At 37.8% G+C, this 19,357-nt stretch overlaps 2 protein-coding genes across 2 annotated transcripts; one reads left to right on the top strand and one right to left on the bottom strand.

Moving 5' to 3' along the window:
• Positions 1-203: 203 nt before the first annotated feature.
• On the bottom strand, positions 204-8,776 carry LOC106947721 (mucin-2-like; the record flags this gene model as incomplete). The annotated part of the gene is made up of 26 exons (XM_015032912.1): positions 8,691-8,776; positions 8,285-8,540; positions 8,070-8,184; positions 7,747-7,837; positions 7,512-7,645; positions 7,191-7,407; positions 6,831-6,956; positions 6,625-6,739; positions 6,391-6,541; positions 6,180-6,293; positions 6,037-6,106; positions 5,814-5,951; positions 5,357-5,521; positions 5,131-5,225; positions 4,451-4,577; positions 4,087-4,342; positions 3,942-3,994; positions 3,747-3,850; positions 3,420-3,571; positions 3,150-3,288; positions 2,962-3,072; positions 2,656-2,835; positions 2,299-2,538; positions 2,052-2,208; positions 660-788; positions 204-577 (listed from the first exon to the last, which is right to left on the bottom strand). Coding segments are annotated over exons 1-26 (3,885 nt in total), but the record flags the coding sequence as incomplete, so codon positions are not given.
• A 3,091-nt stretch (positions 8,777-11,867) lies between these two features.
• saal1 (serum amyloid A-like 1) lies at positions 11,868-17,835 on the top strand. The gene is made up of 13 exons (XM_015032963.1): positions 11,868-12,018; positions 12,535-12,734; positions 13,016-13,117; positions 13,407-13,490; positions 13,618-13,697; positions 13,790-13,849; positions 13,928-14,043; positions 14,220-14,385; positions 15,656-15,738; positions 15,826-16,011; positions 16,150-16,304; positions 16,401-16,493; positions 17,090-17,835. Exons 1-13 carry the CDS (start codon positions 12,015-12,017, stop codon positions 17,165-17,167), a joined length of 1,407 nt encoding a protein of 468 aa, XP_014888449.1. The 5' UTR covers positions 11,868-12,014; the 3' UTR covers positions 17,168-17,835.
• The last annotated feature ends 1,522 nt before the right edge of the window (positions 17,836-19,357 follow it).

Here is a 19,357-nt window from a genome sequence, read left to right as displayed (position 1 = left end):
GGCTCTGGAGTTGGAGTGAGAGGTGTAGTTGTGGTTGTAGGAGGCTTTGTAGTTGTCGGAGGTGTAGGTGTAGTTGTTTTGGTTGTAGTTGACTGTGGAGTTGTTGTAGTGGGAGATACAGTTGTTGTTGTGGTTGTAGTTGGCTCTGGAGTTGGAGTGAGAGGTGTAGTTGTGGTTGTAGGAGTCCTTGTAGTTGTCGGAGGGTTAGGGGTAGGTGCAGTTGTTTTGGTTGTAGTTGTCTCTGGAGTTGTAGTGGGAGGTGTAGTTGTAGTTGTTGTAGTTGGCTCTGGAGTTGTTGTAGAGGGAGGTGTAGTTGTAGTTGTAGTTGGCTCTGGAGTTGGAGGTTCAGTTGTGGAAATTGATGGTGGGCTTGTTGCACAGGGTTCACTTGTGCGTATCACAGTTGTATTAATGCAGATTGCGTAGTAGCACATTCCCATCTTGTCAGTGACATTGTATATCACATCATGATCTTCATATATTGTCCCATTGTACAAGCAATATGCACATTCTTCCACACATGTCTGATTCTTCTCATCAAAAATTGGCTTATCTTCTGGGCATACTGGATAACAACCTGTAAAAAGCACATCAAATATGTTGTACACTACATAGATACAATGCTAAAATAAAAATTTGATCATTAATGGCATTCTTACCCTCCAGATTAGGTATCGGGTTGTTACAAATCCCTTGTGGGTTCAAACAGCTCTTGTAACAAGGTGTGTGGCAAGGACTGTAGTGCCATGTACACTCATCTGGGCTGTTATAGTAATCACAAAAAACAGCTAAAAATGAAAGCATAGCAGATGTCAGTAACATTCAGAAATGTTACACACCATGGGATACATTTCTTAAAATTACCTGGATAAAGACATTATAATTTTATTGTGTAAGATAAAATTCACAAATCATTGAAGAATATTTGATCATGACTGATTTGAATAAGATTTTTAATTAAACCAATTTTGAACTGAAATATTTTAAGAAAAGTGTTTACAACTTTTTATAGAAACTTGAATTTTTGTTTTCCATATTGTCTGGTGGAATTATCATGTTTTAGTCAGGTGTTAAGTGTTGATTTAATATTCCTGAGAGACTGAGATTAATCATCCAGCATGTGAAGCAGAAGCAATAGAACCTAGTACCGAGATGTCAACTTAGGACCTATACCAATTATTCAATTATGATTTTCGATTCAACTTTCCCACAGTCATAGCTTGTCACTCAGGAGGAGTGAGGCAAGTATCACAGTTGGACAATGGAGAAGAAAGGCATAGTGTGACCCTGATGGGATGACACATAGGGTAAAAATCTCACGCAGGATCCACCTGACCCCTCTTAGGGCTATTGGAGGGTTAATACACAACAGCCGGCTTTCTTTATTTTACAAACACATACTTGATTAAAAACATGTTTTACAGCTTGTTCACTTTCTTGTGTGCACAAAAAACAACTTAATGTGTGTACAAAACAAGAATTAGGTGTGCCAGTTTTCTTTCATCGACTTAGGTTCAAATCGCAGATACGGCCTCAAATACATACTTACAAACCAATTCATATTTCATTAACATTTGTGAAGAAAATGTAACTCTTTTTATAGTCATCATTGTGCTTTTGGCATGATTCAAATGCAATATTCTTGTTAAAATAAATCTAAATGTTTTGAACAAAACTCCAAATTTCCACTTTTTAGTACACTTTGTAAGGGAACATAATTTACATTTCACCTGAGTATAACAGTCATTCGTTAAAATTCAAGAACTCCTTCAAAATTCAACAAAGTCTTGTGATAGATATACTCTTTAGAGATAAAGTTTTGAGTAAGAGCCTAAGGACACTAATAATGCTGAAATTATTACATTTTAAAAAATAAGGTTAAGAACCCAAGATGCTAGCACTTCAAAAGTGAGTAGCCAAGAAAGGAATGCTTTTTTTATGGTGATGACAAGCAATTTGAAAGCCACTTCTACAAAGTCTCTGCAGAGATGAACATGGTGCCTCAAAGGCAAAAGCATCATTTTAATCAAAGAGTGTTATAGTTTACTCACGGCAGATGTCTGGGGTTCTCCATGCAACACAAACTCCAGCCTCTGTGCAAGCCTGAGCGTAGGCTGCGACAGCTGAGCAGAAACACTCACAATCTCCTCCAGTGTCGCAGGCGCACGAGTCTTTCACACAGTTGTCATAAAAGGTGTGGGGATCAACCTGTTTGTTTGCAAAATAAAACAAACCAATATAAGAAAATGGAATATGTTTACTATTTTATTGCAAAAAACAGAACTAAATTATTCAGACCTTATGGTGGCAGTCTTTGAATGTATTCCCTGTTATGATGCTGCACATCATTTTTGACCATTGATGTCTCATGGGTGCAGCTGCACAAGAATCCACAATCTCTTCCTTATCTGGGCAAGTGCTCTGAACTTTCCAGCTGTTTGCAAACTCTAGAGGGTTGCTCACCACCAGCTGACCCTGGGTGGTGAAGTCGTTCAGTCCGTTGCCATCAAAATTTCCACACAAGCCACACACTGAACCCTGTGCAAACAGTCACACCAGGCAACTAATTAGTCACAAAATACATTTTTAAAGAAAATTTGATATCCATCTGTAAAAGATTCCTGTCATTCTTAATAAACATTGACTGTTACTCACGGCGTGCTGGGGCTCCAGAAGGATGCGAACAGCTGTTTTTCGATCCCATATCAACGCCACACCAATTTTTGATTCTACCACCAGGTACAAGCCGACCCTCCTTATTCTGTACTGAATCAGGTTGCCATGTCCCAGATCTTCCTCGATATATTTACCCTTTATTAGTTTGATTTCTGTTCGCTAGAACACAAAAGAGATTTCTGTTTCAGTAGCTATTGTTAACATAACATTACCTCTTTCTTGCAAATAACTCTGAAATGTAATATTCAACTACTTTAGGATCAGAAATATTTTGTCTGGACTTACCCCTAGTTGAATTCTGACAATTTTGGAGCAGGTGGTTCCCGAAGAGCCACAGGGAACATTTTCTGTAATAACTCCAAAGTTGTTCTCAGCTGTTTTGTTGCCACATTTATTCTTAAAAAGAAAAATTTTCATTAAGCATTCAGTGTGTGTGTGAGTAATAATCTCCAACAGTCTTGAATTTCATTTACCTTGACAGCGACGTAACCACATTCACCCTGAAATCCATATGTCCTTTGATCAAATGTGTTGTAGTGCCCACTTCCATAAATAATACAAGATGCTGGGCATTTTTTGTCAGTGCAATGCCATTTTCCACTTTTACAATCGCTAGATTTCAAAGAAATTGATAAATTGTTGAATAGTTTTTAAATAAACTGCAAAGTAACATTGTAACAACTTGACATTGAAACAAGGTATGCATTATACAAATTATAATTGTATTTCAAATATGGGCTTACCAGGTATTGCACAGGTCAGGGATCACTGCTCCGGGAGCAAAAATACGTCCGTTGTGCTTGCATGGACAGTCAGTTACTTTCACACAGTCCCCTTTGCCGTCTTCGAGGAGGCCGTCCGGACACCGACAGCCAGACTCACACTCTGTAAAAAGCTGGGAGGGGAGAAAGATTGTAAGAATTTGAAACAAAAAGCATTTGCCATTTTTTGTTAAATTTGTTTTCATACTATAAAAACACTACAATCCAAATAGACAATCCACAGATATCACAGAAACAATTATTGCACAAACTCGCTGAGGCTCAGTGGCTTTAATAACATCTACTCACACATTCATCACTTTCCAGATTCGAACAAGTTTTAGCACACTGTAGCCCAAGGTCTCCAGCGGTTGCAGAGGAACAGTTGAAGTAGACTTTTGGATAAGGACACACTATAACAAAAAAAAGAATCATTTTTACTTTATAGTCAATCAACCGAATAAGGGAGCTATGAAAGGGAGAGAAGAGTAGAAACAAACTAACATGACATGCGGCTTCTCCAAGAATGACAATGAAGTACTCCATTATTGCACACACTAGAAGAAGACATTAAAAATCCTGTAAGGTGCATGCAGGATATTATGATAAAAACTGACAGATACCACACATTTAGTTTTCATTTAATCACCAGTGCTCATCTCTGATGTTGATGGATGTCCCTGGCTTAATGTAATTGCCGTTATAGAAGCAGGAACATTTTTCCACTGGAACACAAAGGCCGTTTTCATCCAAGTAGAGACCCTCAGCACAGGAGCAGCCGTCCACAGGCAAGAAGTCCGAGGTGCAGCTCTGCTGCTCCGAGCTCAAAGACCTGCATGTCAGCTGGCATCTCTGATGTGTGTAAGAGAAGGTCTGAGATGCCGGGCAGCTCTTTGTCTCTGTATCTGTTTTGTGGATTTCAAGAAGACGATTGCTTAGAAGTTTCATGTCTCACAAATGAGGGCAATAATACTTTAAATAATTATTCACAACTTAAAAAATGGTATTCTTACCACACACATTATCTCTCCAGTTTGTCAGGAAAACTCCCTTTTCTGCACAAGCTCGAGCATAAGAAGAGAAGACGGCACACAAACATGCCTCGCTCTTCTCGCAGCTACAGGTGGAGTAGATGCATCGCTGCAGGACACAGAAAACACACTCAAAAATGATCGTTCCGCCAAATATAACCAGTGGTGATTACTGAAAATGAGCAGTGTGACTCTTCGCCCAGGGTTGCACAGCCTTTGGGGCACTTCAAGCAAGTTTTCTATCAGTTATTTGCATGTCAAATTAATCATTTGCATTGTCGATCAAAAATTAAAACAGGGTAAGTGCCTTAGGAAAATATGAGTGTACACCATGGCGGGATGAAGTCACTATATGCTCCTTCTGATAGAGCACTTCAGTGAACTGTTACCTTACTTTTAGTGAGGAATCAGGATTGTGTTTGATTATCTTTTGATCAAAATATAAAATTCTCAGGCATGTCAAATCTAACTGGATAGTTCTATAATGTACAGATCATCCTTAAAACACAGGTAGACATGAAAAAAAACCTTTATTTGTTAAAAGAAATAGCAGTTTTAATGTTTACTTTGGCATTAGAGCTATCCCAGCTTGTTGTTGAGTTGCAGAAGATCAAGAGCAGCTGCTGAATGTGGTAGAATTGTGAAAATACTTTTTTTCATACCTTGTGAAACATCTCGGGATCCACCACCGATCGGCACTGGGCAAAAGCACTGTCTGGACTCACAAGTAAGGCGCACCAGTGTTTGGCATACATCTCTAAAGGGAAGAGGGGGGAGGGAGCAGTAGCTTTAATTTGAATCTCTACATTATTTAAAACATAAGACTTAGCAACTAAGAGCAGACCATATCTTTCAAAAGAATAAAAAAATTCCACAATTGTTAGTTACCGTTTTCCAAACTGAGGGAACATGGATCATCAAGTCTTTCCTCAATGTCTGAGCACATGAGGTTAGCCTTCCAAGAGTTACTGAAGGTTGCTGCAGTTCCCTCCACAATCCCCTGAGGAGTCTTCATTTCATCACTCAAGATCATGTTGAAGTTCCCACATAAACCTGAAGACATCACTTATTTTAACATTTTGAAAACTGAAGAAAAGATGTTGGTCCATAAAAATGAATAGAGTATATTTTAGTGTTTCTTGGGGGGGGAGGATAACGTTGACACAATCAAAAATATCAGTGTCTTCTATTTGACTCTAATTTCTGTTTAATAAATGCACAGTTGTGATCTTTTTGTAGTCGGCTCCAAGCTGTTATTTTAGACACTGACTAGTGATGGAAGGTGCAGACGATGCTTAACAATCAGCACACAAACGTTTGTTGTTGAGACAAATGCAAAACTCACCACGTGTCTTTGATGTGTAGCTTTTCTCCAGGCTGATGTAGACTTGCATGAGAGGGACATGCTGGATCTGAATCTGCAACCCGAATCTGGTCTGCATCAAGATGTGAAAGGATGAGGCGTGGAAAATGCTGATGTCTCCTAAAATAAACAGATTAATATAAGATCAGACTTAAATTTAAATGGAACCTGGAAGAATACTGTTTAATTCAGACTTTTTGCCTACCTGATTGGTACGGCAGAGTGACAGTCTGCATGTTCTGCTGAACTCCACCATCAGAGATGAATGATAGCACCTGAGGAAACAAAAACGAGTCAGATAAGTTTTCACAGTTTAATCTTATTAAATGGTTATGTTATTTTACTCACGTTATTTTTGTCATTGTTTAGCAGGATTTTAAGGGACTTCAGGCATGTGTCAAACTGTTGGTAAGCACAAGGCACCAGCTGGGCCAGGAGGGTAAAGTTTGGGCTCACTCCGTCCTAAAATGTACATTGAAGTCACAATTAATTAAAAAAAAAAAAGACAAGAAAAGTCTCATCTTACTGCACTAAGCATGTTATTAAATTGCTCATTTACCTTGCTTTCCACCTTTGCCAGAGTGTAGTAACAATCCCCATGGAAAGTGTAAGTTTTCCCATCAAAAGTAGTGAAATATGAACCTTGTTCAACTGCACATGTAGCCGGTGTTTCAAGGGTGATGCAATCCCACATTCCCTCAAAGCATGTGCTGAAATAAGATATATATTTATAGTTAACATAAAATACTTTATTTTACACAATCTGTATACATGACTAAGCATCTTGACATACCATTCCTCTTGATCTATTCGGTAAACGTCTCCAGGGTTGTAGATTTTGTCACGCTTGCACTGACATTCAGACTGAGGAATACAGCCTCTCTCAGAAATATCATCAAACACCGTTCCTGAGGAAAGGCATTTTTTATTTTATTTCAGTGGAATTTTATTTAAAAAATCCAGAGGGATCATTTAATCTAAAATGTTATATGAACTAACCAGAAGGACAGAAGCATCCGTCCATTTTGTGGTCCTCACAGAGTGAACTTGTGTCCTGATGTGTGCAAGTATCCATGCAAGGGGAGCCGCTTTCTTCATAGACCATGTTGTAAGGGCATTCTTTGGCTGTGACAACGAGATGTGAGAATTAAGACAGGCGAAGAAGGGTTTTAATTTATCTGTTTTTACGGAAAAAGTGAACTTATATGACATATTTATAAGACATTTTGCAGAAAACGTGCTTTTCGTTTCACAAAGGTTTTAACTGAAATTTCACGTTTATTTCTTACTCTGATAATTCCAGTTAACAGAATCTTGCCACATCATATCCAAAAGCTACAGAAAGAATAAAACTCTTACCACAGAACTGAGCTGTCCTCCAGTTGGGAGGCTGTCCTCCTGCATGGGAACACTGTCGAGAAAACTCAGACAGCGTGCTGCAGACACAGAAGTCATTGGTATTGTTATTGCAGCCACACATGTCCTTTACACAGGCCTGGATGTAAACTTCATGGTTAATCAGTTTAGTGCATGAGCTCCAGGACTCTGACAAAAACATGTTTTCACAGAAAGTGAGCTGTAGAGAAAAAAAAAAAAACAGAAAAACAGGAGTGAAGTTAGCTTCTGGGTACTTATTAAAATGTTGTAAAGATGCATATATTAACTGAATAGTAAACTCACATATTCCTTGCAGGAATCTGAGACAGTCTCAACCTCCAGCAGTCCACCTTCCTCCTCATACGGGTCCTCGCAGTCATCATTTGGGTGGTGGGCTTTGTGTTTGTTTCCAAACTCAATGGGGCTGATTTTACGGCCTGTGAGCGATCAGATCAGATCAAATCAGATCAGATCAGATCAAAATGTCATATCACAGAACCTAAAAGAATCAACTCAGACTAAATTACCCTATACATACCATAATTAATGAACTCATTGTATACTGGGACACCATTGAAGTCTCCACAAAGTCCACAAGTTCGGTTTGCAAAGTCAGTATCAATTTCCACCTAAAACATGTACAAGAAAGAGTCCTAAATTAAATCTTTACACCAGAAATACCATTGCAAAGACAATACAATAGATCATCAATGTGCTAAAAAATGACCAATAGAATGTAAAATGTTCATAATGACCTAGCCTAATTAATAAGTTGCCTTTCAAAAGAGACATTAGAAAGTAGTAATTATTGTTGTAAATCATAAAAGACCAAGTTCATTTGTTTGAAAGGTTAGTTTTTACCATCACAGCATCTTCTCCGTTCCACATGACAGTGAACCCGACTTTGCTCTGAAACTTGATGTAAGCAGCATTATTTTCCACTTGCACCCCTCCCTTGTAGTAAGGCAGAGGGACTCTGGTAAAAGAAAAACATTTAGTAGACATTTGTTGTTGTTTTTTACTGTGAGGCTAACATATCTGTGCTTTTCTCAGCTCTATCTCTTCATTTTACTCACTTCTCATAGTTGACAGTGACCCAGCTCTTGCTGATGTGAAACAAAAGTTCATTGACGGTGACTGACAAGTAGCTGATGGTTGGGTTTCCGTCCTTTTCTGCTCTCTTTATGTGCACCGAGAAGAGCTGATAGGAGTCGTGACAGTCGGACATCAGGTTGTATTCACACATGCCGGGAAACTGGTACACATCCCCATCGAAGGTCTTGAAGTGAGCTCTGCCCCATGTGCTGCAGATGCTGCTGACATGGTTGTAAACTAAAAGAGGATTTCTAGTTACATCTTGAAATTCTACACTCAGTTGAAAGTAGAGACAAAGAAATCAATAAGACATCCATGACAATCTTCACTGTGATTTTCTTCACCGTGAAGAAAATCATTCCTTTGTGTGTAAAGTTGGAATCTTACCCAGTGTGGTTTGGACCTCAGAGAAAGTGAAGACAGATAAAGCGAGGAAACTCCACAACACAGATCTCCACCTCATGGTTGCCACTGTGGACTCGCTGTCACCAGCACTAGAAATGGTCAGTCGTACCTGGCTGCCATTTATATGGAGACAGCAAAATTTCTTTGCTCACACCCTCTGTCCAAATGGGACTTGAAGTTTTACTGCCAAGTCATGGTAAACATTTGCACGATTGTCTGACGCCTTTCAAAAGTCCAATATAAATTATTCTTATATCCTCCTCATCTCTTTATTGAACAAATATAATTGCCCTTTATGCAGGAATCTTTTTGAAACGGAGATGAAGTCCGATAAATCTCTTTGTTTCTGCTTCTTTTCTAAATGTATCATACATTACTATCAAAGGGAAATAACAACAGAAACACAACTAAGAAGGAATACTAAATTGGGTACACTCAAAGGTGATTAACACTAAAGTTAATTAACTTTTAGTATGAAAAAGTTTGAGGCCAGAACAGAAATTTAACCCGTTGACTTGTAAAAAAAAAGACAGATCATGACCCCTGATCAAAAAAGAAACCTCCTAGCGACCTCATGATAATAGATGTTGTAATTATGTAGCCACATTTCTTTATGATAAACAATGAGTAAGTTATAGAAAATTGTTTTAAATTTTGAAAGTATGTATGTACTCAAACATGCATACTTTGAAAGAGATTTATCAGACTCCAGTTTTGAAGTAAGATTCGATGAAACAGTGAAGGAGAGAATTGAGCTGCACCTATCATATTTCATTAGACAACTAAATTTATGGAGAACATAATTCAAAGTTCTCAGAAGATAATAATTGTTTATAGATAATAATTGTTTGTGATTATTTCCTACATTTTTGAAAGCTTTATGCAATTCACAACAGGACATGTTAATGGTTTAGGGCCACTGTTATAAAATAAATAGTTTGTTTACTTGGATTGACAGGAAGTGAAAAGGGATGGAATGAAAAGTTGTGATACAAAACCTGATTCTGAACCATTTCTGTTCAGTCTAACACCCTGTTTTTTTTTTTTTGTTTTTTTTGTTAAACCCCCAAAATCGTGTTTTATATTGTTTTGACAAAAGTCACAAAAATCTGCCTCAGTGCATCTGATTGAAAGAATGAATGGTTGAATAACACAGACGTACGTCATCAAAAGTTAATATTTGCTCTCTTCTAGTTGCAGTACCCATTTCATTATCTTAATTGCGTTGAACTAAGAATGGCCCAGGATGCACTTCTGAAATGACAAAGCTGCATCCTTGATTGCCATAATCCCTTTTCTGTAGTCATGTTGACAGAACAAGCTCTAGTATTGATCTTATTCCAATGTAATCACTGCACTTTACTAAACTTGTCTTTCCTCGTTTACCTCCTCGTGCTCTCCAAAGTTTTCTTTCCTCTTACTGCATGTTTCTGTGTGTTGTGTTGTATTGGAATGAATAAGTGTAATTTATTTTTTGTCATTTTTACCTTTCCATTCTTTCAAGTGAAAAAGCACACACAAAAAAACCCCCAAAAGAAAACCAATACAAACAACACAAAACCAAAAAGCAAAACTACAAATACAGAAATATATTATAAACAATATTTATTTAAATTTCTGTCAAAAGTAAGCACACAAAATGTCTGAAAAAAATGGAAATGGAAGAATAAACTTTTCATATCTACACATTTTCATTTGTAAAACATTAGCAAAATAAATCAAAATTGCAGAATATTGGCACTATGCTTACAGAGTGACAGCCTTGAGCTATAAATAGGAGTAAGTCAGAAGTTCTCTTTAAAATTTTCCTACTTTTCAATTTAAACTTAAGTTATTTTCACGTTGGAAGGCTATAGGTTTAAAAAAAATACAAAGCTAGCTGGTATTTTCTCAAATGTCACCAGGTTTAAGCTCCTCCAAGTGCAAACAGGGCTTTGAACCACTCCCACAGTGGGACAGCTGTGAAATGAGAAAGCTCTGTAGTTATTACTCTACTGTTGATTGAAGGAGGATGTTGCCCACTCTGAATTATCTCAAGACAGCGTGGATTACAGGCAGTACTTCAACATTTGTATAATGATTGTTGACAATACATTTAACCTCCAGGACTTGTCATCGTTTCCCATAAAACAACATGCGTCAAAATGCAGCACAGCCTGAGACGCCCGGAAAACTCAATACAGTGGACATCTGCTGCAGTGGTTTCATTTCAGCTGGTGGAAAATATTTTATCTTATTATTGTCTATCAAGATGAGCAATGATATATTAAATAACAAAAGCTAAACTGTGAACTTGTAAAAGCATATGGTGCTACAGTCAGTTAATGTCTAAATGAACTAAATACATGTACTTCAGTAAAAATATTGACTGGAGTACAGTGTGGCTTATTTTCTTCAATAATTGCATAAAGAAGGTCAAAATTTGACACGTTTTAGTGGAATTAACTACAAACGCTGAATATAAGCCACACATGCATAACCAAAGTGTTTCATCTGAATAATCCCTAAAACAACTCAGGTAATACCTTCTTATCACCTAAGCTAAAAGTTTTGCTACTGCAAAGCTCAAATAATTTGCTTAACCCTTGTTCAAAGTGTGAACTTCCACTTTGTGTCCAGAAGTGAACACAGGCTGCAACTCACAATGCTTAATCTAAAGATCAATTTCACATTGGGTCAACTAAACATGTTCAACAAAATCACAAAGAGTGACACTGAGGGATGAGGTGAGAACAACTTACATTATCAAATTTATTCTGAACATCTTATAAACTTTCTACTACCATGTGAAAGCTGTTTTTGTTGTTAATCACTAAACAGAGTGAGTTAGTAAAAAGAGATATTCACGTCCACAGCACTGAACACTGGACAACACATTTCTATTAAAAGAGGTTGGAAACATGACATATGTCTGAACTCCTATAGTTACTATCAAACAGACTGAACAGTTTGTGTCATGATACTTAGATGTTTGGACTTTTCATTTCAGTTTTGGTAATTTCTTATATCTTGCCATTTTAGGTTATTTCTTGCATTATTCAGAGGTCAGCAGTTCATTTTACACAATGAGGAAGAAGACTTGAGTGAGACCTGAGGAGGACCTGACATTTTCGCTTTCTACCTACAGGGGGCGATATGTGTTTTACATTCAAGTTCTCAACCATAACAAGATCAGTCGCGCATGCGCAGCCAATGTGACCATCATACATGGAGACTGTTTGAAATTGAGCGGTGTTGCAATTTAAAATTTTCTAAAACTTTAATGTAACGTTAGATAACCAGATCTCTTTGCTCAGAACGGTCCCCATGGGTAAGTTTAAACCTATCATGTTTATATTTGACACTTAATGTTAAACTACTGCCCGTAGGAGCGACTTGCGACGGTAACTAGCTTAAATATGTCTATTTAGTACCTAATCTAAATGGTTTCTGAGGCTTAAGTAGCTAAAATCACGTGGTTTATATGCGTCTAACATTGGATTATTCACATCGACAACATATTTATGGGTTTAACAATATACTTTTCTAACAAAACGAACAGGAAAAGAGCTCTAAAACTGATACAATAACTTTCATTGAGTTATTCACTGTAGGAATACTTTGGTGGATCTGTTTTACTATTTAGCACATAAACATTTTAAAAACTAATTTATTTGTAAGTTAGCATTAAAATAATAGCTTAATACTGAAGGAAAGTCTATATAATATTCCTTAAACATTCGTGCTTTTCTGCTACGGCAATGATCTTTAAAGTCCTCATTAACAAGATTCATTCATATTGAAAGGCTCTTCGATTTATATTGAGCGTCTCTGTTTATTCCTTAAGACACCAGCGTTGATGGTGCTGAGCCGGAAGAAAATGAGAGATCCCCACCTCCACCCGGACCCCAGTCTCCTCATATGGATCGTAACCCGTCGCCACCCCCGGACCAAGCTGATGGAGACGAGGGAGAAGATCTGGATGCCATCGGAGACACCGTTTACAGCAAGCACTGGCTTTTCAGCACGCTGACTCGACTCATTCAGGTAGGTGGACTGCCGTGCTAAGTCCTGTTTCCTAATCACTAACTTTTAGCGTGTCTTAAGTTTAAAACATGCAGATAGAAAGCCAACATAATCTAATATAAAGTTGCATTCGGAATATACAAAATAGGATTTTTCTTTTTTAGCAGCAAAACTTCATCCCAAGCCAAAAATCTCTCGAGTTCTCTTTTTTTGCACCCATTTCAAAGTTATTTGAAGCATCCTTTATTTTGTGTTCACTGCTACTAATATTTAAATCTCTGCAAACTCACGTTGTTTTCCAGACGATTACAGAGCATTCAGAAGAGAACTCAGACGATCAGATGCAGCTCTCTGACGATGACGAAGAAGATCTGTGCAGAGTTTGGGACATGGCCATGGATAAGGTGCAGTACTTGAATAACCATATTCTGCTGCACATTAAACTAAAAAAAAAAATGCTTAAATGCATTTATGAAGTTAATTGTAAACATCTAAATTCATTTGTGCCTAAAATGTAGCTCTGTTGTAAAGATTGTGGATATTAAAATTAAAGAAGATTTACATAAGGAAATGTGGAATTAAACTGGAGATTGCAGATCTTCTCGCACAGTGCATTTAGCTGTTGAATTTATAGGCATGATGTAACAATAATCCAGCTTTAATATTTACTGCTTACGGCCCTAATGCGTGCAGGACGTGGCGGGTTTCCTACAAGAATTCAAAGCGGCTGATATCCTTCTTGGAGTCATAGCCAAATCTCGCTGCCCACGTCTTACAGTGAGTGAAGTGCTTTTCATTCACGCCAGATTTCAATCTTAAATGATCAATAAATGTCCCTATAATACTAGTCCTATGAATAATGTTTTCATTTCAACTTTATACCTATCATTTTTTCTTTCTCTAGGAAATTTGTGTAGGAATCCTTGGGAATATTGCCTGTTTTCCTGACACATGTGCAACTCTCAGCCAAAACGAGGATTTGGGGTGAGTGGCAACTAAGCTCTCCAGTTATTTATTAAGCATTTTGCTCCTGCTACCTTTCTGATATCTAATGCAACTCCCTGGTGTGACCACAGTGCTGTGCTGTTGCTTCTTCTGGGAGATGCTGATCCCCCAACCCTTCTAGAAACCAGCAGGTATCATTTTAATCTTCCCTAACTAATGAAAATCAGGGACTAATAGAGTATCGTTAATTCCTCTCGTTATGTTTGCAGACTGCTGTTGACCTGTTTGTCTCAAAAAGACTTCTGTTCCCTGTGGCTTCAGCGAATACGACAGCAGACATCTGTGTGCTCCAGCCTGTGCTTCATCATGAGCAGTTCTACTAACAGTACTCTACTTTCATGTTATGCTTTCTATTTATTTGCTGATTGCTTGTATTTGTTAAAAAAATAATTAAAAAAAAACCTTACATTTTCTTGCAGCACTGTGATTTTGAAGTTTTTCTCTTTGACTTTCCACATTTGTTTGCCTGCTGTCTAATTTATTCTCATCTGTGTTACTCAGCTGATCTGCTGGAGAAGGTGGGAGAGCTGATCGACAAACTGTTCGACCTCGATGAAGAATTAATGAAGTGCTGGATCACATCTCAGCCGAGTGATGAGAAGGAGCGAGATGGGGACATCAGTCTGGAGTTGAGCTTGTGTCTCCTTGAGGCAGCAAAGCAGCTCAGGTGGGAAAGAAGTGGTATCCAAGTTTTTCCTGACAGATCCGACGCCTTTCATTGTGTTGCTAACTTTTCCATTTCTGTATTTGGACACAGAAAGGTTCCACAGAAAAATATTGACTTTACCTTTTAAATATATAGCAAAAATAAAGAGGAGAGAAGCAGTGGCTGAGAAAATGCTGACATGTAACAGGCTTAGGAAAAGGCTTAAAGGTTTGGCTCGTACTCCCTTCCTTGTCAACTTCCAGCCAACTCACCAGCTGCTGCTAAGAGCTGTAAAAATGACAAACAGGATCAGGTCACTACCTGACTCCAGTTGAACCTTGTAGTATTTGGGTCACAGTGATTGTAAGAACCATATATGAATGAAATGAATAATTATTGATGTGACAGGAGCACGCGGCTTTGACACTTGCCACACATTTAGTGATTGATACACACACACACACACACACACAGTGCTGTTCAGACATTTACATGCTCTGGTAATGGTCATGGATATATTAATAATTTGGCTCTTTTAAAGACATTCAGATGGGTTTTAACACTGGCTGGATATTTCACCTCTTTTCTTATTAACATTAACAGGATGCTTTTGAAAGTTTTTTTGTTTTTATTCAGCTGTGTTTTTCTTTTCTTAAATATAAAAATCAACAGGAACATTGTCCAGGGTCAACAGATATTTACAGCCTACTTACAGAAATGCTAATTGTTGTGCGTTGTCCTTGCCAAATAAATTAATAAATAAATAATCCATCTAAAATGTGGATGAAGATGAGTATGTCAAACATGCGCTTATCTCTACGATCTATGGAAAGTGGCATTGCAGGAGAATAAATGATTTCCTAGCGCAGCGAGACGTGTGGAGTGGTTCAGTTAGCGTCAAGTTGGTTTAGTGTTTTTTCCTCTTTGAATCAATTAAACCATCATTGTAAAAGTGTGTTTTGTATTTACTAACTTTATCTTTATTTGAAGTCTGTGTTTTCAACCTGGACCAGGCTGGTTCAAACACGTATTAAAATCCCTTAATTTGACAATTTGAGCTTCACTGCATGTCTTCCCCTTCTCTTTTTATCCTTCTTCAGAGCCAACTACTAATGAATAAATGCCACTCGTGTTACAAAAGCTGCATTTGAAAAAAGAAGCTGATTTTTAAATTTTTTTTTGTAGCATGTTAATGATTTCACTGTGCAGCAACTTACCTGTCTTTTGGCAACAGCTTCATAAAGCCACATTCATGTGAAGTTCCATTATATTGATGTTTATATTTTCGCAGGTCTGAGAGTCCCGATGGTCTGGAGGTTTATCTTCACATCTTCCAACTTCTCACCACTGTAGAGGAGGGCATTCAGGTTTTTGGTAACGTTTCTTTCATCAGATTTCAGTCTCAAGAGGTTCAAGGTTTAAACGTCGAGTTGAGAAAAGACATGTCATTGTTTTCCCCAGCGGCGCCTGATGGACCTGGCAAACCACTGTGGGAGTTTGTTAGTGACGTTGTGTGCGAGGACCTCTGTCAGCTAAATGATCTTCCGGTTGTCCTGCATGAGCAGAAAAGCATTTTAATTCAGGCGCTGTCTGTGCTGCAGGCTCTTTATAGATGCCAGGATACGTGGTGCAGCAGAAACGACACAAGTAAGTTTCCAAACATCTCCACTGTTCCACCTGCTTCAAAACTTTTAAGTCTTTTTGGACTGATATCCCAGATCGACTTTTACTCTTCAAATAATTTTTTGTTTTTTTGTTTTTTGTTTTCTTTTTCCCGCTATCCAGGTCCGTCTCTGATTGGGTCAGTCTTTCGGGTGTGCCAGCATCAAAGCGAGTGCAAAAAGGAAGATTCCAACAAAGACGAAGCAAATGACCAGCTGCAGATACTTGCAGAGATCACCTCAGAGTTTCTAGCTGACATTTGCCTTAATATTACAAAGGTAATCAATTAAATATTGCAATTTTTTTCCTATTATCACAGACGTACAGCCAGATAACTGTAAATGATCTCATGTTTCTGTACTGTTTCACTGTAGGACACGGTTACAGATTTAATAAAGAATGACGACCTGACACAGAAAACTTGCCAAGCAGCTGCAGCCTGTTTGCTTCCCAATTTTAAGACTTCTGTAAGTTCTCTCTTCAGACATATTACTATTTAAACTTTTCCTTTTTTTATGAATTGGTCTTATTGTATTTCTTTGGCATATCGTCTGTAATCAGCTGCTGTTACAAGCATTCTCAATGTGCAACAATATTATCAAACTGACCAAAGTTTGATGTTTATAAAAGCCAGATGTAATGTGAACGAGTATCAGATGACACTGAAAGTCACTTTAATGTATTTGAGTGAAAACAGTACAGGTTAGTGTAAAATAAAAAATTCAGTTTAGGCTTATTTCTAACAATTACGCAGGTTTGGAGAGAGATGTATCACATAGGCTTTTCACGTATCTTACATGAAGCATTTCTTGGAATAAACTTTTGTCGCACAAGATCCAAATTCAAATGAATGGAAAATTGTGCAAAAATGGATTTTAAATTCTCCTGTACAAATAACATTACTGTGATCTAAATAAAAGCCTCTCCTGTTTTTGCTATTTATATTGAGAGGTTTTATTTTAGACCTGCTGTCTAATTAGTCTGACAGACTGTCCCACCACACCACCTCCTGTGGAAAATAAACACGTCATTTCCACCCTTCCCCTTTTCTTCTCTTGTACAGTTTGAGCACCTGCAGGCTGCGTTGTCGGAGGCTGATCCTCAACTGGCAGACATGATGAGGACTCAGTTTCCTGTCTGAGGCTCCAGCTGATCAGTGTTTAGCTCTCATTCAGTCTCCTGCTGCTTTTTATAGTACCTAGTATTTCCTCTTCAAATATTTGTATTTCCATGTGATAGACATTATCATTAATGGTAAACTATATCATTTCTTTTGATAACTTGATCTATGATTGCCTTTCTTGGCAAGATTAAAGATCCGTACATGTTTTACAGTTTTTAATTACTTTTTTTTATTAAGATTATATGTGCCCTTTATTGAATTATTGATGTAATGATGTGATAAGAAAATTTAAAGCAAACAGTCGGCCAATATGATTTCAGGACACCAAACACACATACTTGTTTTTTTGGTTTTTTTTGCTTACTTGAGGATTTATGATGGCGACGGACACTTTTATTGACACCCTTGGTAAATTTGTTTAAAATGTTTTTGCTGGAGCATAAACTTGCAGTGAAAATATCCAGCCTTTTTTTTTTGGGGGAGCATAACTACTGAGAAGTGGGGGAAAATAAATCCAACATCTAATTATTCTCCTTTTAACTCAATCGATGTACCACGGCTGGTGGTTTCTCTAACAGTTCTTAAAAAAAAACAACTGTTTTCATTCTTTTTAAAATTGATCTTAAAGGACTAATTTCTTTCAAGGTTATTTTCTTTTCACCTATCTTTACAAAGAAACATCCATGTCTTCAAGCAGCAATCATCACTGAGAAATGCTATTGTTGCTTTTATTCCATCCATCCATCCATCCATCCATCCATTCATCCATTTTCTTACACCCTTGTCCCTAGTGTGGTGCCTATCTCCACCTAACGTTCTGGGGCGAGAGGCGGGGTCACCCTGGACAGGTGCTTTTATTACAGTAAAATACAATTTATTTTACCTGACCAAACAGAGAAGATCATCTTAGATGACATTAATAATTGGTAGAAATGTTCTTTTCCACCTTTTAACTTGTGTGTCACAAAACCTAAAAATAAATGTTAGTTTACGGCCTGGTGCTCATTATTTACATTCATGTTTCAAACAATAAATGTTTGCCAGGTGCATTTTATAAGTACATTTCCACATAAGACAAAACTGCGTTTAGTCACCTTTTTTTAAGCATATGAGTAATGATGCTGATGACGAGATCAAGTGTTTACCAAAGGGTGACAGTCACTTGGTAAGGATAAAGACAAAAACAACAGATGAAAGGCTTTGAGCCTGGAAACAATAAACTCATCTGGTTTCCAAATGAAGCGCTTCGCCCACTCGTGGAGAAGAGCCCAGCAGCCTGCGCACTTCCAGCAGGCTCACCAAGGCCCCTTGAATATAGCAGCTCTTTAATTAAAGCTGGGATTGATATGTAGAACACTCTTTCTAATGGAAATCCCTGGGTGGTAATGTTGGATGTGAGAACGGAGGACCATCCCCTTTTTTTTTTTTTTTTTGAGGGGTGCGGGGGAGCAACGTCTCTCTGAACACCTCTGCTCTGACCTGTGCTGCACGCAGGTTACAACTGTCGTCATAAGGAAGAAATGCCAAGTTAGCTAATCATGCTTGGTCTTTCACGACGGCTTGTGCCCAGTGACGGGTACTCTCCTCTGTCTGCAGGCCTTGCTGCCAGGCTACTCATGTCACAGAAAATCACAGTTGAAGCCCAGATGTTTCCCGCTGCTCTGCCAAACTTGGTTGTCTGCCTGCCAGTCTTCTCAGCGGCATGATGTAATCTGACTTCATGAACAAAACACAGCTGGGTGGTAGTTGTGTGTCCTGTGCACATAGCTCACACATCACTAGCACTGAGATGACTTGGATGTATTTGATGCTGATGTGATGTGTCACATATGAAGTTTCCTTTAACCTCACACCCAAAGGATTCACTGTTTTGTTTTTTTGTTTTTTAAAAAAAAAAAAATTCTGTTGAATTTGATGAAAACTTAAACCCTGTTAGAATATACAGTGTCTTGCCAAAACTATTCATACCCTTGAACTTCACAGCCACAAACTGTGTTTTAGGGACTGAGAATTGTTTTTTCTTTGGTCTTCCATGCAACAACAACAACAAAAAAAGCTTTTTGTTCATTAATATTTTAGGCCAAACATCTGAAACCTTCACACAACATCTGGATTTATACAGAGATAAATTACACAAGGGCAGACTCTATGAAATATTAAATATATAAAAGCAATTAGTTTCAGGTAATTTTATTTTAGGATTACTAA

Source organism: Poecilia latipinna, unplaced genomic scaffold, assembly GCF_001443285.1.
Source record: "Poecilia latipinna isolate Pla-1442-1.1 unplaced genomic scaffold, P_latipinna-1.0 Scaffold254, whole genome shotgun sequence".
Classification (NCBI taxonomy): Eukaryota; Metazoa; Chordata; class Actinopteri; order Cyprinodontiformes; family Poeciliidae; genus Poecilia; species Poecilia latipinna.
This window is presented reverse-complemented; position numbering and strand designations above follow the sequence as displayed.

Bases quoted from the DNA above. Each gene is read 5' to 3' on its own strand.
- saal1 (XM_015032963.1), top strand. The intron at 13,118-13,406 runs GTGCAGTACTTG...TAATGCGTGCAG, and splicing joins GGGACATGGCCATGGATAAG to GACGTGGCGGGTTTCCTACA. The intron at 16,012-16,149 runs GTAAGTTTCCAA...CCCGCTATCCAG, and splicing joins GTGCAGCAGAAACGACACAA to GTCCGTCTCTGATTGGGTCA.